This window comes from Anser cygnoides, chromosome 12 (assembly GCF_040182565.1).
Source record: "Anser cygnoides isolate HZ-2024a breed goose chromosome 12, Taihu_goose_T2T_genome, whole genome shotgun sequence".
In the NCBI taxonomy this organism is placed as follows: Eukaryota; Metazoa; Chordata; class Aves; order Anseriformes; family Anatidae; genus Anser; species Anser cygnoides.
Genome location: NC_089884.1, coordinates 21,870,342 through 21,894,204, shown reverse-complemented (window position 1 = coordinate 21,894,204; position 23,863 = coordinate 21,870,342). Strand labels below are relative to the sequence as shown.

Genomic DNA, 23,863 nt, shown 5'->3' with positions numbered 1-23,863 from the left:
CTACTTCTTCCTCCTTTAACTTAATGCTTGGAGACATCAGAACATTTTCTTCGATCTGACATTTTTCCTTTTTGTTACTTTTTCAATGATGCCTGCCTGCTATTTATTACTTGTTCAGGAGCTCTGTTGCCCTCACTGGTTGGTTTAATAATGGCAGCAGCATAACAAGTACTTTTCCATCAATTTTTAAGGATATTCTGTTTCTGATTTCTGGATAATTGAATAGTTCCATTCTCTGATGGATTTTTTTTTTTTTTAAACAGCATTCAATTTTTAATAGAAGTGAAAACCATATTAAGACTTAAGTGAACTTTCCATCTTGGAAATTCATTATTTAGGGTAGATTGGTTAGAATCTTTTTGACGGCAAAAATGTAATTACTTTCAACGTTCAGAATTGTTGTAATCATTGAATATACAAAACAATATTTTTTTTTTCTTCCAGCAAAGTGCTTTCAGGAAACATGTATTTAAACTAAACTTTGAAAATTTAAGAATGTGTGAACTTTCCTAAAAAGAGATATTGGTAGGAAATAATATGGGGTGGCCCTGATCTTGCAGTTTGGCAGTACTTGTGCTGGTTATTTTATTTTATTTTTTCCATTGTGTCTGGATGCTGTTGGTTGTAGGAGAAGAGCCAAAGAAGTCTTTCTGAATTAAATGCCAACCATATTGCAGACAGTACACCCTCAGGAGTTGATATGTGTTTGCTACTCTGAGTACCATTAAATAGCTAAATATTTATTCATTTTTCTTACTGTTAGGAAAAGATCAGTACTTGTTGCACTTAGCACTTACTGCGACAGATGCAAACGACAATGTACCTGAATGGGCCATGGAGCCCTTCCCGTTCTTGGCTGTGGTTTCTCCTCAAGCTGCCAAAGGTACTCAAGTATACAAGCTGCTTGCGGTGGATGCAGATGAAGGGATCCATGGAACTATAGAATATTTTCTCTTGGAAGGTAAATTTAAATCTCTTTGTTACATTTGTATGAAGCTTCACTATTTTAACTTTTTTTTTTCTCTTATCCTCAGTTTCTTTAGTAGAAGATGTTCCTTTCCTACTCAAAAAGATTCATAAGCCTTTGGCTTTGTGTGTGAAAAAAATAAACTTTTAGTGAGCATATGGACAGATTGGTCAGATCGGAAGTGAGTTCTCTCTGTAAAGTTGGGTTCCTGCCCAGATTATTGCCCACAGGGGTAATGGGGACTGGAGTGGTACTGGATTGCAGGGCTTTGCAAGGGGGTGGCAATGGTAGCCATAGTCAGCACCCTTCTGCTGCACTGACTGTTTATGAGAGAGGACACTACCTGAAGCAGAGTTTGTTGGGTGGAAGAAGCTGATGTTTCTTCTCCTTTGCGGGAGCATCTGGGTTATGCCTTATTTTTGCACAGCTACTATAGGCTCGCTGATGATTTTCTTTGTTGAGGCTCTTAAAATAAACTTCAATAGTAATTCAAAACTGTCTAAGGAGAAGGGGAGTGGTGATACTACTCCAAAGGTGAATCTGTTCTTCTTGACCAGGACCCTAACAGGGTGTTTTCTGCTAAGGGATAGTTAGGGGTCAAATAGCAGCAAAGTACTGGAGGATGAAGAAGAAGAATAATTGCCCAGGAAAGTAAAATGAGATTAGAAATGTAATCACTGATGTAGATAATGAGTTCAAAACAAACTCTTGATATTTTTGTGTGTACGTCAATTCTAAAAGAAAACCACTTCAGGAACTGATACCCCATTTTCTTCTCCATTTTACTGAAGTAAAAGTGTTCGTGCTGACAGCAGTTTGTGGATCTGTCTTCTTAGGTGGAGAAGACAGATTTGAAGTTGAGAGGGACACAGGCTGGATTAAAATGACAGGTTTGCCATTGGTGAGGAACAAGGAGTATTTACTGACTGTACTGGCAGCAGATAAACTTGGAAACAAAGGGTCTCCAGCCTCTGTTTCTATAATTGCTGGATTTCGACCACCGCAGTTCAGCAACATGTCATACTTCGTTCATGTTCCTGAAAGTATGGCACAAGGAAAATCGTAAGTAACAGTAACAAATAATGCAGTGAGATTGTGTTCTTAGTTTAACTTCTGTTTGATCTCTCCAAAGCCTCAGTATCGTTTATGAATCGTAAATAGCAATTTAGATATCTTAATTGAAGTGATAAATATCATTTGATTGATGTATTCTTAGTATTGTATGATATATAATGTATTCTTTCTTCTTATATAAAGAAAAGTGGTAACGAATAATTAGAATTTCTTGCTTTTGAAATGATAAGAAAAGTATTAGCAGATGATGATTGTGTCCTAATTTTCAAAGAAAATACGAATCAGAACCATTACATCATAAAGAAAGATACCTTGTGTAAATGCATGTATGAGTTCTCTGTGCCAACATTTGAAAAGTGCCTTCTCCACCAAGTGAATATTGAGAGTAGGGGGGGAGAGGGGAGACTGTCTTTGCTGTCTTCATTAATCACAGTGACAAACTGAGCAAAAATGAAGATGCCACAAAAATTGTCATTTTACTTTTCCATCCTTTGTCTAACCACGTGGATCTAAATATCACGGAAAATGTTAGTAACGTAGGTCTACCTGAATACTCAGTTCCGTCTTTCACAAATTGTTTTGGTTTTAGGGCAGACATTTCCTTTTCCAGTTGAATCGAGAATACTTTTGTCCAGTAAATGTCTTCCTTTTGCGGCCTTTCAACTGTTATTTAACGCTATGTTATCTGTAGTATTCTGTTTTACTGTTGAGTCTACAACAAACAATTGTACAGTGTCTGAGGTTTGATAAGATAAAAAAAAATCAGCAGCTGTTAATAGCAAATAACAAGTTGTTTGGTTTTTTTTTCTTTTTTAAACTGCAATAAATTTATTTAGCACAGGTATAAAAGAAATTAAAGAACCGTGGAATGCTACAATACCTAACTGGTATCTGCTATATTGGATTCAATAATGTTTAGGAAGAAAAATAGTGGAATTCGTAGTAAATATTTTTGTCACTATTTAAAAATATGTTTGCACAATTACGTTGATAGTAGATTAATCAGTTTGTGAAGTTACATGGCAATATCCAAAAGGAATTAAATATTTCATATGGTTGTTACTATGTCATAAGAGGCTTGAATATAAACAATGTGCCCAGCGAAAGTGATTTACTGTTGTGTGTTAACCCATGTGTGGTCCTGAAAATCAATGCAGAATCCTGAAATTCTGATATTTATATTAGACCAGTTGCAGGAAAACAGAGTCGCTGGATTTCTGGGGTAAGGATTTCACAATTGTAGGTAGATTTAAGACTGCTGCTGACAAGAAGTGTTACCAAGTCTTTCTTTTCTTCTCACCTGGCATTGGCTCTAGTATGCTAGCTGTGTTGGAAGACTGATCCAATGACCGACAAAGCAAAAAAAAAAAAAGATTTTTCAGTTGGATTGTTAAATGTGTTCACAGCAGGGCATCGTGATTGTTCGTGGTGACAGAAGGAGAGGAGAGGTGGCATGAACTTGCAGCAGGGGTAGGGAGTTAGAAAGAGGGCAAAGTAATTCCTGTTGGCAGGAACACTGACTTGTGCTGGTTTAAACTGACTGTGAGACCACATCGCAGAAAAATAAGCAGAAAGAATAAAGCAAGATAATGACCTACAGCAAGCTTTTGCAGTATTTTTTTTTTTCAATGTTGCACCTGAGGGAAGCTAGAAGACAGCAGCATGAAAATAACAAAAGGAAAAGAAGTGTTCAGACAAACTGAGGTTTGTCTTTTTGAATGCAGTTGTCACTGGATCTTAGGTGTTTTTGGGTTCTCCTGGGAAGTGGAATCTTTTCTCCTAAGAAATCTTCACAATAAGACAACAAACGCTTTTCCTACTTGAAGCACTTTCATGGGAAAAAAGTGCCAGATGAGCTAAAAAAAAAAACACGTCCTGGTATACGCTGTTACATGCACACTGCTAGTGACTGGCTGTTTTCCTTTTGCAGGTATCTGAAACTATAGAACAGTATGCTGAAGCGTATTATGCTGTTAGTAAAAAGAATCTTTTGTAGCTTATTTTATCTTTTAGTTTCCTTCCTGAAAATCATCACTACCCTAGAAGAAAATTATAGTAAGCAAATTCAGTTGCAACAAAAAATAAATCTTCTGTTTCTGTGTTTTTAATCCTTACTGTGTTCTGCTTCCAAAAATCCTACCTTTTTCTGTTTAACTTCAAAATGATAAAAATACAGTATAACAAAATATTTGAATTTGGAATTTAGGTATAACTATCATGGACTTTGGTGGGTACTGCTCTAATCAGACCTACAGGCTTGCACCTTCCCCTCTGTTGTGTAGCATTTTTTGCCTTATTTTTTATTATGTTATATTACATGCTTGAGACCTTTTTTTATATTACTTCATTTTTATGCAGCTTTCTTCGAGTCACTGCTATATCATATCAAAACAAATCCCTGAGCTACAGTTTGCTAACTAATCCAAGTGGTCTGTTCAGCGTTGGTCAGGCAACAGGGGATATCAGTTTAACTCGGAATGTGGATTATGAGAGTGACCAACACCAGTATCTTCTGGTGGTCAGAGCAGAGGAAAACGAGGAACAGCTCAGTAGCGCAGCTGAGGTAGGTGTTCACTTCTGCCATTCGGTATGTATTTGTGTTTTTCTTGAGTCTTCCCAAATACCAGCACAGATTCACTAGGAGCTTTCATTTCTCCAGCTCATACTACATATTCTGTTGTTCATTTTTAAAGTCTTTTTAACTCTGTATAGATTAGGAGGGCTGGTTTAGGTACTATTGGGTAGAGCTCATTTTTGCTGATCCTGAAAAAGCTGTTGCTTAGGGATCAGTAATGCCATCCCATCATAGGTCAAAGTCTTTATCCAAAAAGATGGGAGTAGATGCAGTCAAGGCTAACATGCGGTTTTGTTTTACTCTCAGCCTTCATAAATGATGCAGATTTGTGGTTACTCCAATTTAAAACAAAGGCAAAACAGAAAATACAAAGACAATTACTAGTTTCGTTTCAAGAACACAAACTGAACTTGTAAAGACAGGAGGTAATAAGCCATAGATGTTGAAAGATGATAGTTCATGGTATTTTAGAAAGCTGTTTGACAGCAGAAAATATTTCTAAATACAGCTATTACAGTTGTTTGAATTCAAAGATTTGCCAAGCTTGGAAATGCATGTAATATAACAGTTTGTTCCTGGTGTGGGAAGTAGATGTTCGCTGTCGAAGGAATGGGACGTAGAATTATTAGGAACAGGTGAGAGGACACAGTACATCAGTGTTAAAAACAGTGGCTGTAGCACAGTGGAGACTGATAATTTCTGTTGACCCTTTTAGGTACCACAAGATGAAGAATGACAGAATAAGACTTGAAAGAGGATTCTAAGATGATTTTATAAATACATTTAGCCTAAATGTAATTTTATATGCCTTATACCAATAGAACTTCAGCAGTCATGAGAAGGCAACTTCCATTTTGTACTAACATAAGTAAGCGTAGAGTGAGTATAAGGCTACCTATTGCATTGTGAGGCCAGAATACCAACTTCAGACTTCAGCGTGAACTGTAGCAGTATGAACTGCTGGAAAGGCTAATTTAACACACTCTTTACTGCTTGGATTGTCAACAGTGCAACAGTGGGCTCTCATTTGACACAGAAATAAGAAAACATTTTTAATGGTGGTAGAAGCAGAATTGTATTTCTTACTTGTCTTAACATGAACAGTTATCTTTATCTACTTCTGATTTACACTGCTGCAATTGAATTCAGAACTTGGTCTTGGAGATTTATACTGCTAGAATGTGATATGCTTGGCAGTAGAATTTTTAGTATTAAAAATAACAGAAGAGTGGGAAGATAAGATAATGGCAAAAGAATGCTTTGAAAGCAGACAGTCCATTTCTCTTTAAATTAATCACAGGAAATAATCAAAGGAGGTGAAGGAAAAATAGAAGATGTTGATGTACGCAGCCTGACAATTCCAAATGTTTTGGAATCTAATATTTAAGCAACTCTCAGCAGGAAAAGAACAACCTAAGAAAAATGTTTTTTCCTATATGCTACAGCTTCAACCTCAACAATAATGTGTTTTTTTGTTTGTTTGTTTTTTTTTTTGACAAACTCTTCCATCCAGTATTTCTAGAGCAATGAAGTCATTGCCTTGATTCACTTTGATGCCATTTAACACTCTCTTGTTTTCTGTTCAGGTTTCAGTTGTAATCACAGATGTGAATGATTGTGCCCCAGAATTTCATCAGTCAATCTACACCAAAGTTAGTGTTCCTGAAACAGTTACTAGGACAACTGCACTTCTACAAGGTTGGTACTTTTAAAACCATTTGTTACGCTCGTCAGGAGTGTTTTTTCTCTCCCCACTAATTAGATTTCAATTAAGAAGGCAAAATCCTGCCCCAAGAGGGGGTAGCCACAACTCTCTGAAGGCAATTGGCATCTTGTAGAATTGGGTCATAATTACTTACTATTGCCACAGCCCAAATAATTTTGGAGGATGAGAGATGAAGTAAACAAATCTTCGTAGGATTTTGAAGTAACAGAACTTCACCTGTTTTATAAATTATTTCAAGCACTATGTGCCAAGACGAATGCTATTACAGTTTTATGCTATGCACTAATTCTTTTGTTAAAGTACTCAATGTTCCAATTCATAGACTTTGATCTACGCAGTGTCTTTATCTTCTCTTTTAACAGTGACAGCCACTGACTGTGATTCAAAAGAGAATGCCGAAATATTATATTACTCTTTGAGTCCAGACTTTAGTATTACTTCTCATGGTACTATATTTCCAGCAACAAAATTGGACTATGAGCGACCTAACCATCTGTATGAGTTCATAATTATGGCTGTGGATAAAGGAGAAGAGCCGAAGACTGGGACAGCAACTGTTAGGATTCATATTTCAAATGTAAATGATGAAGCACCTGAGTTTTCCCAGACAACGTAAATGCATATTCTTAAAATTCTGTTATCTTTGTCTTTTACTGTTGCCTTTTTTATCCTGGTCAGAAGGCTGATCATTATAGGAGGGTAACTGGCTTATGTCCAATCAAATTTCAGAGTTAGTCTGACTAAAGCAGGATAATCTTTTGGCTCTGGGATTTTGTTACTACCGGTTAAAAAAAAAAAAAAAAAAAAAGGCTTTAAGTTTGGTTAATTGTAAGGTTTAGACATAGTTTCAATGTGCATAGAAAGGGGTGGTATATAGACAGTCTCTTTTGGCAGATCTTGTGTTTCTGTTTTTCCAATATGTTTTTCCAATTAGTTTTGAATTAATTAGAAATGAAATTCCATTAGTAGCCTACCAATTAATGATCTTCCATTCACTTACTCTGCTAAAGTCAAGATGTTTGACTGGAAGATCTTGTCAGTTTATAAATAAGTAAACAGTACATTCCAGTTATTGCTGTGTTTTAAGTAGTTTTTTCCTGCACATCAGATGGATGGCTTACATTGCTATTCACTGTGTGGATGCTTGGGAAGGTTAGCAGTGGGAAGCCACTATTCCTGCTACTCTATGGGAGATATGATAGACTATTGTTAAATGATATTTTGTTCCTATTTTTTTTGGTAAACCTCAGTAATGATTTTTATTATGTATTTGGGACCCAGAGGTATCTGAAGCAATGTCAGAAGTGCTGTAAACTTGCATTCAGGTTGTAAGCTTAGTAATGAAATTCATTGTGAACTTCTGCATTGGCCTTCTAGAGTAGAAAGGCTCAGAACAAAACCTTGGAAGAGATTTCAGTGATGTGGTTTAGTTGAACAAAATTTCAAAGCTGACAGTCAGTTTATGTAAAAGTAACCTCTGGCTTCGAAATCTTATGCCTTCCTTTTGTTCCTAAATGTTGCTTAGGAGATATGGCTTAGAAAAAATTGATCTTTTGTAAATTGTTAGTGGATATCTATATATTGTCAAATACTAAAACAGATTAAGTTTCTCACTCTTCAGATGATGCCTACTTTTCATTTATTCGTTTTAATATTCAGGGTCATTGAATTTCAAGTCCTGTATCTATTCCCAATTTTTTAATCAGAAATGAGAGATAGCATAAAGATGCTGTAAACATCTTCATAACATACTGGAAGCAGAGATCATAGTTAAACAAACAAACAAAGCAAACAAACAAAAAACCACCAGTTCTTATATTTAAAGTTTACTGAAGAACATGATTAAAATAAATATTATTTTAAATTGCCAAACATAAATAAGAAGCTTTTCTGTTCCCTATGCAGTACAAATTATATCTGTATAGATTGGTGATGGAACTGAATCCAGCTCTTACAATTCTAATTGTTTCAAGTTTTTGCTTAACCATGTTAACCAGGATTTGATTTTACTTTATCTTTCAGGTAATGAAAAAAATCTCAAAAGATAAATTTCAAACATAACTTAGATGAAGTTTTCTGTGAGATAGATCATCATGAACACCCATAAATTGGCTCCTGTTGAGAGACTAATTTGCAAGGCTAGTACAAATCAAGATGATGATGATGTCCTAGTCCTGTGTTTAAATAGATTTATAGTCTGGTATAAACTCTAGATTCCTTGCCATGAGCTTTTCTTCATCAGTTATCTTGTGTCTCAATTATTAAATGCTTAAGGCTATCACTCTTTCATTTTGTCAGTTTCCACTTTCTGCTTTTTAAGAGACCTCTTCTGATGACTCGAACTCTTCTGTCCCTAAATTTCATGTTCACAATTATCAGAACTGCTGTTCATTTGCTTTTCAGATGCAGAGTTAAAACAGTGTCCTGAGGGTTGTGACTGAGCTAAATCAGAATAATCTACTTCTACTTCATTGCATATTAAATTGAGGGAGGAAAAAAAAGCTGTCACTACAAAGGTTTTGGTGAAAATGGATATCTAGACAGCAAAAGCTAAGGGAGAGGTTTTCTCTGCACCCATTTTCTTTTCCTTTGATATTTATGCATTTCTCAGCGTAATGACAATAAAGTGTGAGAGTAATTGACTTCATGTAACAGCTGCAGTCACTGGGGTTGTATTTGCAATGAAATATGAAAAGTGGGCCCATAAGCGGACTCAGGTACTCTGAGCGCAGTGATACCCATGTGTATTGTTGGATAGAGCCAGCTGCAATTCCTTGCTATGGCTGAGCTTTGGGATATCTACTACGGGCTGGTCTGTTATATGCTTAGCCTGGCCTATGCCCGATCTAGTCAGATAAAATAATGAATATTTGGGACTTTACTAGGGCAGAGGGATTTCTACTCCTGAGAGCATTAAGCTTAGGCTGATAATGCCTCTTAAGAGCTTACAGTGTCAGTGATGTGTCCAGTCCTGAGAAGAGATTTTTTGTAAAACTGGAGTTATGCACATATCCTCTGGATCTGATTCTCATCTTAGTCATGCTGGTGCAAAGACTACACTGAAAGCATTTGACAACTTGTGTCAGAAAGTATATTATAACAAACAATGTTTTTAAATGTTTACTTTTGTTGTGGTTTAACCCGGCTGGCAGCTAAACACCACACAGCCGTTCGCTCACCCTCCCCCCTCCCTCTCTGGGATGGGGGAGAGAAACGGGAAAGTGAAGCCTGTGAGTTGAGATAAAGACAGTTTATTAAGACAGGAAAATAATAATAACAATAATAATAATAATAGTGATAATGGTAATAGTATGAACAATAATAATGTGTAAGAAAACAAGTGATGCACAATGCAATTGCTCACCACCCGCTGACCGATGCCCAGCCTATTCCCGAGCAGCCGGCCCCCCCACCCCGGCCAGCCACCCCTATATATTGTTTAGCATGACGTCAGATGGTATGGAATACCCCTTTGGCCAGTTTGGGTCAGCTGTCCTGGGTCTGTCCCCTCCCAGCTCCTGCTGCACCCCCAGCCTGCTCGCTGGCAGGACAGAGCAAGAAGCCGAAAAGTCCTTGGCCTGGTGTAAACACTGCTCTGCAACAATTAAAACATCAGCATGTTATCAGCGCTCTTCTCATCCTAATCTAAAACATAGCACCCTACCAGCTACTATGAGCTACTTAACTCTGTCCTAACTGGAACCAGGACAACTTTCATTCTGTGAATCTTGTAAATTAAAAAAAAAATTATACATTTAGTGTAATTGTTGTCATGAAGCTAAGCTTGAAAGCATCAACACTACTGAAAGTTTACAGTGGAAATTTATGGGAGGGAACAACAGAAAGATGGTTGGATAAGTCATCTATACTATAATTTCCTTTGTTTATGAAGTAGCATCTTAACAGTGCAATTGCATTAATAAATTACAGATCTCTGCAGTACCCTTTGTATAGGTAATCATTAGATGTTGTAAAATATTCCTCTATGTATATATTTTTTTTCTGTCTAAATTTGTAAGTATGTTGTCATAATTTCATTTAACAGCTACAGGAGTTTTGTTTCTGAAGATGCAGGCCCAAATACACTGGTTGCTACAGTTAATGCTGTTGACCCTGATGGAGATGGTGTGAACTATGATATTCTATCTGGGAGTCAAAAAGGAAATTTTGTTATTGACCCAAAGAAAGGTAATACTGTATTAGCTCTTTGCTGCTACAGAGCCATAATGTTGATTCTGATGTGATGCACATTAAGATTGTTTTTTATTAGACAACATTTATAAAAACTGAATAGCATATCCAATTTTTGGAGCTAGTGCTAATCTAATAAAAAAAATGCAGGAGAAATGTGCAAGTGTTCTAGACTCTCTCGTAACATTAAAAAATTGTATCATTTTCCTAAAACCCTTGTATAATTGACTACTCTTATTTGTTTATTGTCTGATTTCAGTCAGTAATTTAATTGAGAGCATTGTTATTGATAATGGGTAACTTAAGAGACGGATCTTTATTCGATACCATCTCTTATGATCAGATCCATTGTTTTTTATATAGATGACTGTGTATAAGTAAACTTAAATGTTTTATCAATTAATTTTTATAGTCTACCAAGTTTAATTCAGAAACATTAACGTTTTTTTTTCAAAACATTTTTTGGCTTTTATTGCTTAATAAGCCAATAAAAGTTTGCAGTGGCTTGCAGCAGTTTAATTTCACAAATGATATCAGAAGAATAGTCTTCACTCCCTTGTCACAGAAATGGCAAGGAGAAGTGGAAGTATGTCAAGAATAAGTGAAGCAGCTAAAACAGTACATCTGTAAGCACATTGAGCGACATTGATGCTGTGATAATACTCTATTGTAATGACAGTTGCTGTTACCCCTGATGAATAAGTGAGGTGACTGATGGATGATGAAGTGGATGAATGACAGCTTCTTTCTACATGGTCTCAGATAGCTGCAGTCTGGTTTGCTTTGGTAACAAATTTTTCATACGTCTTTCTCTGAGAGTCACATCTAGCAGGGTGTATCATTTGGGTGACTTGGAAGAGTAGCAAAATGCACATTTCTGAGGGTATGTCTAAACAGCCTAATGTTGTGGTGATTGTGTTGCAGGAAGGAAAACTTTTACTAATTTCAGTTGAGCTAGCATGAATGACTGCAGCACAAAGGAGACAAGACTTAATTGCAATAATAAAGGAATGTACCCAGGCTCCCTGGTAGGGCTGAAACAGATTAAACAGAAGTTTGCCACAATGTTTCTGGATTTTTTTTTTGTTTTGTTAACTTCTGCAGCAGATACAGTAAAGATAATGTGCAGGTCAGCTGAGCTGTAGCTGTTGTCTCTTTCAGCTGTGTAGGCATACGTGCAGACCTGTTGTTTTGCTGTCTTCATTTTACTATCAGACTGCAGTAAAAAATACCATAGTAATTAAAATGTATCAGTCTTGTGAATAATTAGAAAGGTTGGAAGAATAACAGGAATTGGGTAATACACTAAAAAATAAAAAAGCTGCAACCTGTTGTTTTTCAGGGCTAGTTAGACTTCGTTCAAGTCCATTTCCAAAGTTGCATGGGACAGAGTACATACTTAATGTCACAGCTACTGATGCCTCTGGAGGGACCTGTTTTCTTACAAGTACTGCTCAGGTTATTGTGAAAATCGATGATGTCAGCAACAACAAACCTGTCTTTCACAAGGTGAATAAATGAGGCTACATGATATACATTAGACTGTGTGGTGAATGTTTAAGACTGTTGCCACTGCAAGTGGTGCAGCAGATAAATTATTCAAGACGTGATCCACTTTATTTTTCTCCTCTTGATGCCACTGTCTTCTCCGTCTTTCCCGTCCCTCTCCTGAGCTTTATATGGTTTGTTCTTTTGTGGCAGAGCAGCTTCTGTAAGCAGACTTTTTCCTGAACCCCACCTCATCTGTTGTTTTAGAAAAGATTAGGTTGGGTGAATAACTTTTGGTGTTTCAGTATGACACATGAAGGATCAATAGGTGTATCTATCCAGTGGACTTGTTCCAAAGTGTTCCAAAACACCTCCCTAAATTTCTTTCTTCTTGTGATGATTATAAGTCTGGAATTGATGAAAGAAAAGATGGAAGGTATTTTAGCTTGAATTGTAAAGTACTGTAAAAATAAATGCTTGAATGTGTTTTCAGAATGTTCACTAGTATTTAACATTCCATTGTCTAAAAATTTCAGGTTTGATGCTAATGGCTAGTATGTTGATGAATAACGTTCCACGTTTTAAAAAGTCCGTGATGGCTCAATTCAGTCTTGCAAATTATCATTAATCTGTTCTTGACAAACTTACTTTGCATAGAAAGCTGATTTTGACCAGAGCAATTCTATGATTTGGGCAAATGTATACTCTCTTTTTTGCTAACATAGAAGTATATTTGCATTCGGAAGTGTATGCAACTGTAACTTTTTGTCCAAATATTTTAATCAGTTGGAGTTGCATAGTATTCGTATAACCACAAAATAGCAAGTAAAGTGCTTAAGTTAATCATGATACAGATAAAAACGTCAGCATATCTGAATGGTAGTGTGGCTAAATAGTGTTTTGTTTTGTTTTTTTTTCCTCTCTAATGTATTATTAAATCATATGGCAAGTTACATGCTTGATTGTTTTTGTTTTTGTTTTTGTTTGTATCCCCTCTCAGTGTCAGTATTATCGGGAACATGCTTCCGTATTGGAAAACCAACTTTCAGGGACAGTTGTACTGCAAGTTGAAGCCACTGATACTGATGAAGGAGCCAATGGTATAGTGAAATATGGCTTGATGCACAGAGATGGTATCCTACCAGCATTTAGTATTCATCCTGACACAGGTAAACTGAATATCATAACTGATACTGGCACATAGAAACCACTTCATTAGGCTGATGGAAAACAAGCTTAAATAAGATCGGACTTTGTGCTTTGCATTGAGGTTTTTTCATAGCAGACAAAATGTAAGGTGTTTTAACTGCGTAAACATTCTGCTTTTAATTTCATACATGTCCAGTAGAACTAGAACTAGATTTGATATTTTCCCTGAAACGTGGAAATTCTGCAGTGTGAAATAACTCCTGTGTCTTTGTAAGTAGATTTAAAAAATACATATTTTAGGTGCACATTATCTGGTAGCATTGTTAATGGCATATAAATGACTTATCCAAATGACAGAGTAGTCTTACAAATGACCAAGAGACTAAAATTTTTGGAAGGGCAAAACTAAATGCAGGCAGAATTTTTAGAGGATAAAAGACATGAAACTTGGTCTCTTAAAGTTAGTTTGGTATTACCTTTCTGAACTAAAATCAATTGTATATAGATATAAGTGTTTATGAAGTTTGTGTCTGCCTGAGCAGTACAGTTTAAGTTCTTGAAATTGTTAAATCTTATGACTGAAGTCTTGAACCTAAAATTTGCATTATAGGTATATTCAGCCTATTGACTTGTATCTCAATGTATTGACAATCAAATAAACGTCTACATACAGTATTGTCAAATGCGTAGTATTTTAATTCTGGTATTTAATTTGTTTTCAGGAGTTCTGACAACTATACAGGTATTTGATCGAGAAAAACAGAGGGAATATTCTATCATTCTGACAGCAACAGACCAGGCAGCAGAACCACTCATTGGAATATGTCAGATAAATGTTATCATTCTGGACCAAAATGGCAATGATCCCAGATTTGAAAACACCCACTATGAATGTAATTGAGAGTCATTGGATAGAGTTTCAGTGCCTTGAGTGTGAGCTTACCTGATGTCTAAGATTTTTGGATTTTTGTCTTTCGTAGCAGTAAATCCTGTGACTAATTGGGTGATTGAAGCCAGAGATGCACTTCTGGCTGCAGAGATTTCAGAATTGCATGTATAATATTCATTAAAAACCTGGTATTTCTCGGTTAGTTATAATATACAAATCCAAGAAAGTAGTTTCTGATTTTATGCAATAAGCTAAAATTCCATTTGCTTATATTTCATACAAAGCAATTAGTCCTTTAGTTAAAAAAAAAAAAAAAGCAAAACCAGAAAACCTGAAAAAGTATTAGATTGAATAAGAATTCCAGTTTATGAATGTGATAATACAAATTTCAAATATGATCCATAACTATGGAATCATAACAGCTCTTGAAAACATTGTTTGATTTTATGGGCATTGTTCCAAGGGGAATAAAGTGATATCTTCCATACATTTTTACTGTAGTATTTCTTCATATTTCTTAGTAAGGTGTTCATGGTACTTTAGTGAATTAATGATCAGTTTGAAATAACCTTTCCTTACATGAGATTTCCTAAGAGAAGACACAAGAGTTGGGACCAGCTTTCTTCATGTTGCAGCCCATGATGATGACTACGGCTCAAATGCTGTCATTACATACTCCATAGCGAATGAAGAACCAGATTATTTACAAATTAACCCTGCTACAGGCTGGATGTTTGTCAACCAACCCATATCTCAGGTATGGTGCTTATTTTCCTTTTGAAGTGGTCATCTCAATATATCATAGGAGGGATGGAAGTCATGACATTGTTCTCATTGCCACGTTACCCCTTCACTTTAAAGGATTAATATGTTCTGTTTAAACTATACCTGAGTCTCAGGCTTTTAGCTGATGAGCTCCTTGACTGTGAATTGCATGCAAGCAAGCCCTGATTTCAGTTTGAAAGTAGCTTGAAAGTATTGAATCTAAGAACACTACAGACCTAGTAACAAAAACGGTTGATAGGTGAACTTAAGAACTCAGGGATTTGACAAAGATTTTGTTGTTGTTGATAGTTTATTTTAAATTTAGGATGTGTTAAATTTGCTAATTTTTTTTGAGACAAATACCAGTGTTTACCAACAATCATGAATAAAGAAAAGAGCAGATTATTCAGCAACCTTGCACCTACTTCATATTCTGAGTTGAGTCTTCTCCACTTATGGATGTTTTCCTTTCATGCAGATTTTCTTAAGTATGCCTTTAACTCATGTTTTCATTATTTTGCTAAAAAATTCATCTGAGCCCTGATCAAAACCCTCTGTAATGAACCCTCTTTTGCTCTTCAGAGATCATCTATAATTCAAGAGATTATTGCTACAGATGGAGGTAATAGGAGCAGTAAAGTTGAACTTGTGGTAACTATTACCAGTGCAAAAAAACAGCCTCCACAGTGGGAAAGGGACAGCTATGAAGTTGTTATTCCAGAGAATACTACACGGGATACGTCAGTTTTGGTAAGTTTAGCACAGACTTGATTATTTTTGTGGCTCTAGAGTATCTGAATGTGCTTATTTGCTTAAATATAGTGAGCTGTATAATTTTGTGTATTGCAGTGGCCGATGATTTGCTATTAGTTTTATTTCAAAAATGCTAACAATAACCAGCATTTTTGCTTTAATTTATGTGAGTGCAACCACTATTTAATTTCCTTGCCATTTGGATATTCAAATTTTTTGAATGCTGCCATCTTACGTGAGGTGATTATTGGACTTAAAATACTTAGACTTGATTGGTTTGGCTCAGAACAAGTAAACAGAACAGCTTTACAAAGTAACTCCAAAATAAATGTTTGTAGGGTAAAACAGTGAGTAATCAACCCTGTAGTAACTGTTAAACTTTGGCTACAGCTGTTTGTGGCCTGGGGATGTATCGAGTAGGGTTAAGATTTGATAGCCAGAAATACTTGTCCTAGTGTTTTCAGTTGAGAGCTGGAGATCTGAAAGAGTTGGTACACTGAAACTTTTAGAAACATTGCTGTACTTAGAAACCTGTTAATTACACAAACTCTTTGAACTGTGCAGGCAATCAAAGCAACTTCTCCCCTTGGCGATCCCCGTGTGACTTACAACCTAGAAGAGGTACTTGTTCCGGAAACCAACATGCCAGTTCGTTTCTACTTGACTCCAAACAGAGATGATGGTTCTGCTTCAATCCTGATAGCTGAGCCACTGGATTATGAAACTACAAAGAGCTTTCTGCTGAGAGTTCGAGCACAGAATGTTGCTGCAGTTCCCTTGGCAGCATTCACTATGGTCTATATTAATGTAACAGGTGTGTAAGCTGTTCAGTGATCATATAACCATAGTGCATATTTTTTATTCTTATTATTTCTGTTTTATACTTGTTTATGTGCTCTGATGTTTTAGATGTCAATGACAATGTCCCATTCTTCACTTCATCTGTTTATGAAGCCTCAGTGGCAGAGGGAGCTGATGTTGGGACATTTGTCATTAAGGTCTCTGCCACCGACCTTGACCTTGGTCAGAATGGTGAGGTAAGCAAGTGTGGACCTACATCTTCCGTACAATGGAATAACTTCTGTATAAATAATGACTAGATAGACTAGGAGTCTTCAGCGTAGAAAAGGGATGGCTACTAGGAAAACATGAGGTGTAATAAAGTAGTTAATTACAGATTTCTCTGCCCTGTCACTTGAAAAATGCAACTGAAAGTAGTAGGTATGAGATAGAAAACAGGAAGAAATATTTACAGATGGGCAAAGTAGAAGGAAGTTAAATGACTTAAAACTAGAGACTGCATTTTTACCTAGTTTTCTTCGATCTCGTCAAATTCTCAACCATGACACTGTTCTTCTCTTTAAGTACTACTTTAGTTATGAGGTATCTAATGAAAGAAAAGTACAGATTAACATCTTGTTTTTAATCCTTTAGATAATTTATTCTCTGTCACATGACTGCAGCAGAGACTACACGTTTTCACTTGGACTCGCAGACAGGTTCAATATATACTACCTCAGTGTTTGATAGAGAGAAGAAGAGGTCCTATCTCTTAGAAGTCAAGTCAGTAGATGGCTCTGAGTCAGCTCGACCTGGAAAACATGGGAGGCCAAACTCTGGTAAGAAACAGATACCTGTGACAAGCATGATTTTACCTGGGTTGGTATCTGAAAACAGCAGCTCTGAAATGCAAAAATAATTTTTTTTTCAATTGTACTTGTAAAAGTGTGTGTTTGTTTAAAAATTTTTTGACTGCAACAGTTGTGTCAGAGCTGGGAGAGATGTTTTTTATGACGATCAGGCAAGTTTTTTGTTCTGAAATAGAAAGAAAACTGGAGAGTCATAGTCAGAGTTTAGAGAGCGTTTCCTACCTGGCAAAGATGCACCCATTATCCTTAGAATACAGACCTTGTTTAGGTAGTGGAGGAGTTTCTCAAAGCACTACATATGCTACTGTATTAATTCAAGAGTAATTATGAAGTATGAAAGTTCAAGACAGAAAATCCTATTCTCAATTGACAGTTGTGCTTAAATAAAAAAGTTTGGCTTTTGTGGTTTCAGGACAAGGAGTTACGACTTAAAACTATACAATTGCCATATTAGGCATCAATTATTCACATACTATCTGCTTAAACAAATTGGATGTGACATTTGTTTGATACCCAAATGCTTTTGAGTAATGTTGGTATATATATTGTCCACAACCCTAAGGGTTTGTTCCTGTACTGTCTCCATACTCGTCTTCACTTAATGTGCAGCTAGACAGTTTAAGGAATTGTAGCTGACAGAAGTGGCACAGATGAGTATTTTAATCTCTTGTTTCTTGTCTCTCTAGACATGGCCTACGTGCATGTTTTTATCACCCATGTGAATGATAACAAGCCTGTCTTCTCTCAGAGTGTCTATGAGGTAAACGTGGATGAAGATCAGGATGTGGGCTCACCTCTCATTACAGTCAGTGCTAAGGATGAAGATGAAGGTAAAGTAGTGGAATTTCACATACCTGTGTTTAAAATATTAATGAGTTAATTTCAGTACCCCAAGATGTATTTGGTGGGGTTGGGAAGGAAAATGTCTTCTTGTCTCTAGATTTTAAAACTAAATTTAAAATTTAAAACTAAATTTAAAAAGTGTGAACTGATCGTGCATTCACGCATGAATGTTAGTTGATAATGGAGCAGTGACACGTAAGTGAAAGGACTTACATGAAGCAATGTGGGATGATGGGAAATAATTTATGTGCCAGCAAGTACAAATTTATTTTAGATCATATCTTTTTTTTCTTTTTTCTTTTTTTTTTTTTTCACAAATAAGCACCAATAAAAATGTCCTGGTTAACTAGAATGTATCAGACTTGTACTCAATGAGATTTGTTTACTTTGTCTGCAGACTGTGTAGTTGTAAGATTCTTTATTTTTTTGGTACCTGTTGTCATATTGGAAATGAGACTTTCTAAGGACATATGTTGAGTCTTAGATGTGTTAATTTACAGATCTGTCAGGAATTCAGCAGTAAGTCATGTAAAAACAAGTACGTAACCAGTGCTCATAAATTAGAGAGGAAAAAGTGCAGGCTTCTGTCTTTTGTCCATGGTGGACTACTAATCTGACTTTGCTATATGGTGAAACCATATGTGTTGTTGCACAGGTCCCAGAGGATTTTTCTGTCAGCATGTCTGTAAAGTGAAAGTACATCCTGGATACATTTGATTCCTCCTCCATTCAAGGAGATTGAGGCAGTTGTGGCTAAGCTATATTGAAGGTTTTACCTACACCAGGAACTCTTAGTTTATTACTTATGCTGCCTGCAAATCTACTCTATAACGTTGGATCAGGGTACTGAAGTTACAGAGATATGAGCCTTCATTTCTGTCCTCTTAATAATGTAAATGATTAAAGGTGTAGCTATGAAAGAAGGGGAGAAGAATGGTAACTTCAAGGTAGAGCTTTCAGAATGAAAGGCTCTACATCTTTACTTGGTCTGAAACCATTGGCAAATTGGGATTGCCTCTGAAATTTTGTGAACTTCTGTTCACTATTAAGCCAGAGGAGAAAGTCATAATTATCCTCTTTGGTAAAATCTATGCATAAATAAATGAATGGTTCTATTTTATGAAGTATTTTTTGATAACTCATTCTTACATGCTGGGTGTTAGCAAATACAAATTTGTCTTTTTGGTCCCATAGTCTTGGCCAGTCATACTGATTATTGAGTGAATTGAAGGGATCATAAGTAAAAGCAGAATTAATACTTCATTGCAAAGATACATTTCATAACTAGACACAAGTTGTAATTGGGCATAGCAAAACTGAAAATACTAATCAGTAATCTAACATAGTTGCAGATTTTAACAGACTAACAAACTGTAATACCAAAAATCAGTTATGATTTGTACTTCATCGTAACATCCCATGTTTTCGTGTACTTACAGAAATTATGTGTTTTCTGACACTGTTGGTAATTGACAGGAACAAATGCTAAGTTACGTTATCAGATCACTGCTGGAAACACAGGAGGAGAGCTTAATGTAGAAGCAGAAACAGGAACTATTTTTGTTGCCCAGCCACTGGATTATGAAGAAACAAAAATACATGAGATACACTTGTTGGCTTCTGATGGGAAATGGGAAGATTATGCAGTTATCATCATCAATGTCATGAATAAAAATGATGAGTCTCCAGTTTTCTCTATCAATGAATACTATGGAAGTATAATTGAGGAACTGGATGGGTTATCAGTCTTTGTACTTCAGGTAGTGTACTTTCATGCACATTCAGAGATTATAATATTTTAATGAAAAAGCACAGATTACTCTGGTACAATTACATGAATAATAATCCAGCACAGATATATTATTGTAATTTAATTTTACTGAGTACTTTTTGTCAGTTGGAGAAATTGACTTTTAAGGAAGCATAATTGTGAAGATATTAAGCAGGATAAGCAGAGTGGATCATCTGTGATCCTAAAATGCAGATCATTAACATTTTAAAGTAGCTATCAGAATAGTATAGTTAAATTAATTCTATAAATAGAAAAAATATAAAAGATGATTGTAGTAGTATAATGTACTACATTGTTATTGTAGTGCAAAACGTAGTTATCTACTCCAAATTGTTGCTCAGCCACCTCTTATTTGCCATTCATCTAACATGCACGTATTAGTAACATGCCATATACTTTTGCTTTGACTCTGCTAGACTACAGGAGCATATAGTATATAATGCAATCACTTTATAATTACTGTATCTTTTTTTCCAACACTTTTGCAGGTTATGGCAAATGATCCTGATAGCAATGTGGATGAAGGAGATTTGAGATACTCATTGCATGGGCGTGGTGCAGCTGATACTTTCACAATAGATGAGAACACTGGAAGCATTTATGCACACAGGATGCTGGATCGGGAAGAAAGAGCACTGTGGAGATTTGTTGTATTGGCTACTGATGAAGGTGGAGATGGACTTATGGGATTTGCTGATGTGATTATTAATGTGTGGGATATAAATGACAATGTACCTTTCTTCACGTGCATGCCTGATGATTGCAATGGAAGTGTCTTTGAAAATTCTCCTGCAGATACATTAGTCATGGCAATGAGTGCAGTTGACTGTGATGATCCAAATGTAGGTCTTAATGCTGTTCTGACTTACAGAATTACAGGGAATGTAAAAAATGAGTTTGGTACTGACATGTTTAGTATCAATCCCAATATTGGTACAATCCATGTAGTGGGGGGAGTGCTTGATAGAGAAAGGACTGCAAATTATTTTCTTACTGTTGAAGCAAGAGATGGGGGAGGGCTAACAGGAACTGGCACTGCCACTATCTGGATTGCAGATGTCAATGACCATGTACCTAGATTCACAAAATGTTGTGGCAGGCAACAATTCCTGAAAACAGTGCCATCGACTCAGAAGTTCTGCAAGTGTCTGCTGCAGATGCAGATGCTGGGGAAAACGCTCGCTTAACATTCAGTATCATCGGGGGAGACCCGGATCAGAAGCTTTTTATTGAGAATGACAAAGAATGGCAATGTGCCACTGTCCGACTGAAAAAAAAATTGGATTTTGAGAAAGCACATGAAAGGCAGTTTAATCTTACTATTAAAGTGGAAGATCTTGATTTTTCTAGTACTGCTGTTTGCCTGATTGAAGTTGAAGACTCTAATGACCACAGCCCAGTTTTCCCTTTTCAATTTATTCAGGCAAAACCTTTTTTTGAAAATATGCCTGCAGGTACTACAGTAACCACAGTGAGAGCTACAGACAAAGATTCTGGTTTGAATGGGAACATTATATATTCTGTAAAGTCAAATTCAGATCCTTTGAGACAGTTTGCAGTTGACAAACATGGTCATGTGATTGTGGCAAATAAACTAGATCGTGAGGTCATTCAGAAATACAGTTTAATTGTGCAAGCTTCAGATCAAGGGATGCCCGCCCAAACTGGAAGTGTTACAGTTTTGATTAACTTGCTTGATGTTAATGACAATGGACCAGAGTTTGAGGCACCATACCTGCCTGTCGTTTGGGAAAATGCATTGAGGCCTGAAACAGTGCATATGAACCATACCTCAAAGCTGCTTTATGCATTTGATCCAGACAGTGAGGAAAATGGGCCACCTTTTACATTTTCGTTGCCACCAGATTACCAGAATTCTTTGGATTTTTCTCTTACTGACAACAGAAATAACACGGCAACCATAACTGCTTTGAAGTCCTTTGACAGAGAAAAGCAGAAGGTGTTTCATCTGCCAATAGTTATAGCGGATAGTGGGATTCCAGCTATGAGCTCTACAAACACCCTAACTATAACAATTGGTGATGAAAATGACAACTGCCATGAATCTGGCCACAAGGAAATATATGTGTACAGTAACAAAGGTAAGTACTGTCTGGACATTACATCACGTGCATTAATATAACCATTTTACGGTTCTAGCAGTTCTAAATTCTATTTTTTTATGGCTTACGTATTTTTAAACTAAAGCTCCAATTCTGTAAACTACTAAATAAATCAGAGTGAGTAGAGTATATGTTCCAAAGTTCAAACCCTGATGTGTAAAGATAATCTACCAAGAGACTGTTAGCTATCAACAAATACATACTGCATGTACAGAAAATGCAGTATTTTTATAAACCAATAAAAACTGTTTTCCATTCATTAATTTTTGCCTCTCCAGAGGAAAACTTTTATGCGTACACAGGATTCAAAAAGTATCTGACATAGAGTGATCTGGAGATGAGAATGGTGGAACTGAAGCAATTTTGAGAAATAGCAGAGATTCATAGTTGAGTCAGAAATCGTAGACCTACAATGCCACAGCTACTGTGGGGATGAGCAAGATATAAATCTTGAGGAGGGAGGTTTTAGCTGGCAAGAAAGGATCTGAGAGAAAGCTGGGAGTTGTGCTTTAACCCGGCTGGCAGCTAAACACCACACAGCCGTTCGCTCACCCTCCCCCCTCCCTCTCTGGGATGGGGGAGAGAAACGGGAAAGTGAAGCCGGTGAGTTGAGATAAAGACAGTTTATTAAGACAGGAATATAATAATAACAATAATAATAATAATAGTGATAATGATAATAGTATTAATAATAATAATGTGTAAGAAAACAAGTGATGCACAATGCAATTGCTCACCACCCGCTGACCGATGCCCAGCCTATCCCTGAGCAGCCGGCCCCCCACCCCGGCCAGCCACCCCTATATATTGTTTAGCATGACGCCAGATGGTATGGAATACCCCTTTGGCCACTTTGGGTCAGCTGTCCTGGGTCTGTCCCCTCCCAGCTCCTGCTGCACCCGTAGCCTGCTCGCTGGCAGGACAGAGCAAGAAGCCGAAAAGTCCTTGGCCTGGTGTAAACACTGCTCTGCAACAATTAAAACATCAGCATGTTATCAGCGCTCTTCTCATCCTAATCCAAAACATAGCACCCTACCAGCTACTATGAGGAAAAATTAACTCTGTCCTAACTGGAACCAGGACAGATATCCACCCCTTATTCCATACCATTTATGTCATGCTCAGGTTACACTCTTTTCAATACCTTGTAATTAATCACCATTTTCATCTATGATATATAGCAATCATGGTAGTGATGACATACAGTATTATATAATAATTAACATACTACAATTCAACTCATGGGCTATTCTCACCCAGTATCAAATCCCCTTGAGGTACACACCGGACCTCCCCATTCTTTTGCATTACCCACCAAGTGCATCCAGGTCCCTGAGCAAAAGCAATTCCACGAATGGGTTTGCCTTTTCCTGAGGCAGGAGTAGCCCAGACTGTTTTACCCAGCATGTTTCTTACGTGCACTACAGGAACTTTATCCCCTTCTACAGTGCGTAACAGGTTTGATTGGGCAGGTCCAGCTCGGTTGGCAGATCCCCTAGTATTGACTAACCAGGTGGCCTTTGCCAAATGTGTATCCCAATTTTTGAATGTCCCAGCACCCATTGCTTTCAGTGTAGTCTTCAACAGTCCATTGTATCGTTCAACTTTTCCAGAGGCTGGTGCATGATAGGGGATGTGATACACCCACTCAATACCATGTTCTTTGGCCCAAGTGTCTATAAGGTTGTTTCGGAAATGAGTCCCGTTGTCTGACTCAATTCTCTCTGGGGTGCCATGTCGCCATAGGACTTGCTTTTCAAGGCCCAGGATAGTGTTCCGGGCAGTGGCATGGGGCACAGGATATGTTTCCAGCCATCCAGTGGTTGCTTCCACCATTGTAAGTACGTGGCGCTTGCCGTTGCGGGTTTGAGGGAGTGTG

At 36.8% G+C, this 23,863-nt stretch overlaps 1 protein-coding gene across 1 annotated transcript in view; it reads left to right on the top strand.

Moving 5' to 3' along the window:
• The window catches only part of LOC106039608 (neural-cadherin-like), a 75,800-nt gene that overhangs the window by 15,431 nt on the left and 36,506 nt on the right, over positions 1 to 23,863 (top strand). The window contains 19 exon segments of the mRNA XM_067004240.1: positions 764 to 961; positions 1,804 to 2,029; positions 4,400 to 4,604; positions 6,203 to 6,314; positions 6,705 to 6,954; positions 10,388 to 10,530; positions 11,876 to 12,042; positions 13,022 to 13,190; positions 13,893 to 14,063; positions 14,644 to 14,816; positions 15,407 to 15,574; positions 16,142 to 16,391; positions 16,487 to 16,614; positions 17,012 to 17,052; positions 17,054 to 17,196; positions 17,913 to 18,056; positions 19,546 to 19,829; positions 20,350 to 20,941; positions 20,944 to 21,963. Coding sequence (XP_066860341.1) covers positions 764 to 961; positions 1,804 to 2,029; positions 4,400 to 4,604; positions 6,203 to 6,314; positions 6,705 to 6,954; positions 10,388 to 10,530; positions 11,876 to 12,042; positions 13,022 to 13,190; positions 13,893 to 14,063; positions 14,644 to 14,816; positions 15,407 to 15,574; positions 16,142 to 16,391; positions 16,487 to 16,614; positions 17,012 to 17,052; positions 17,054 to 17,196; positions 17,913 to 18,056; positions 19,546 to 19,829; positions 20,350 to 20,941; positions 20,944 to 21,963 — 4,584 coding nt within the window.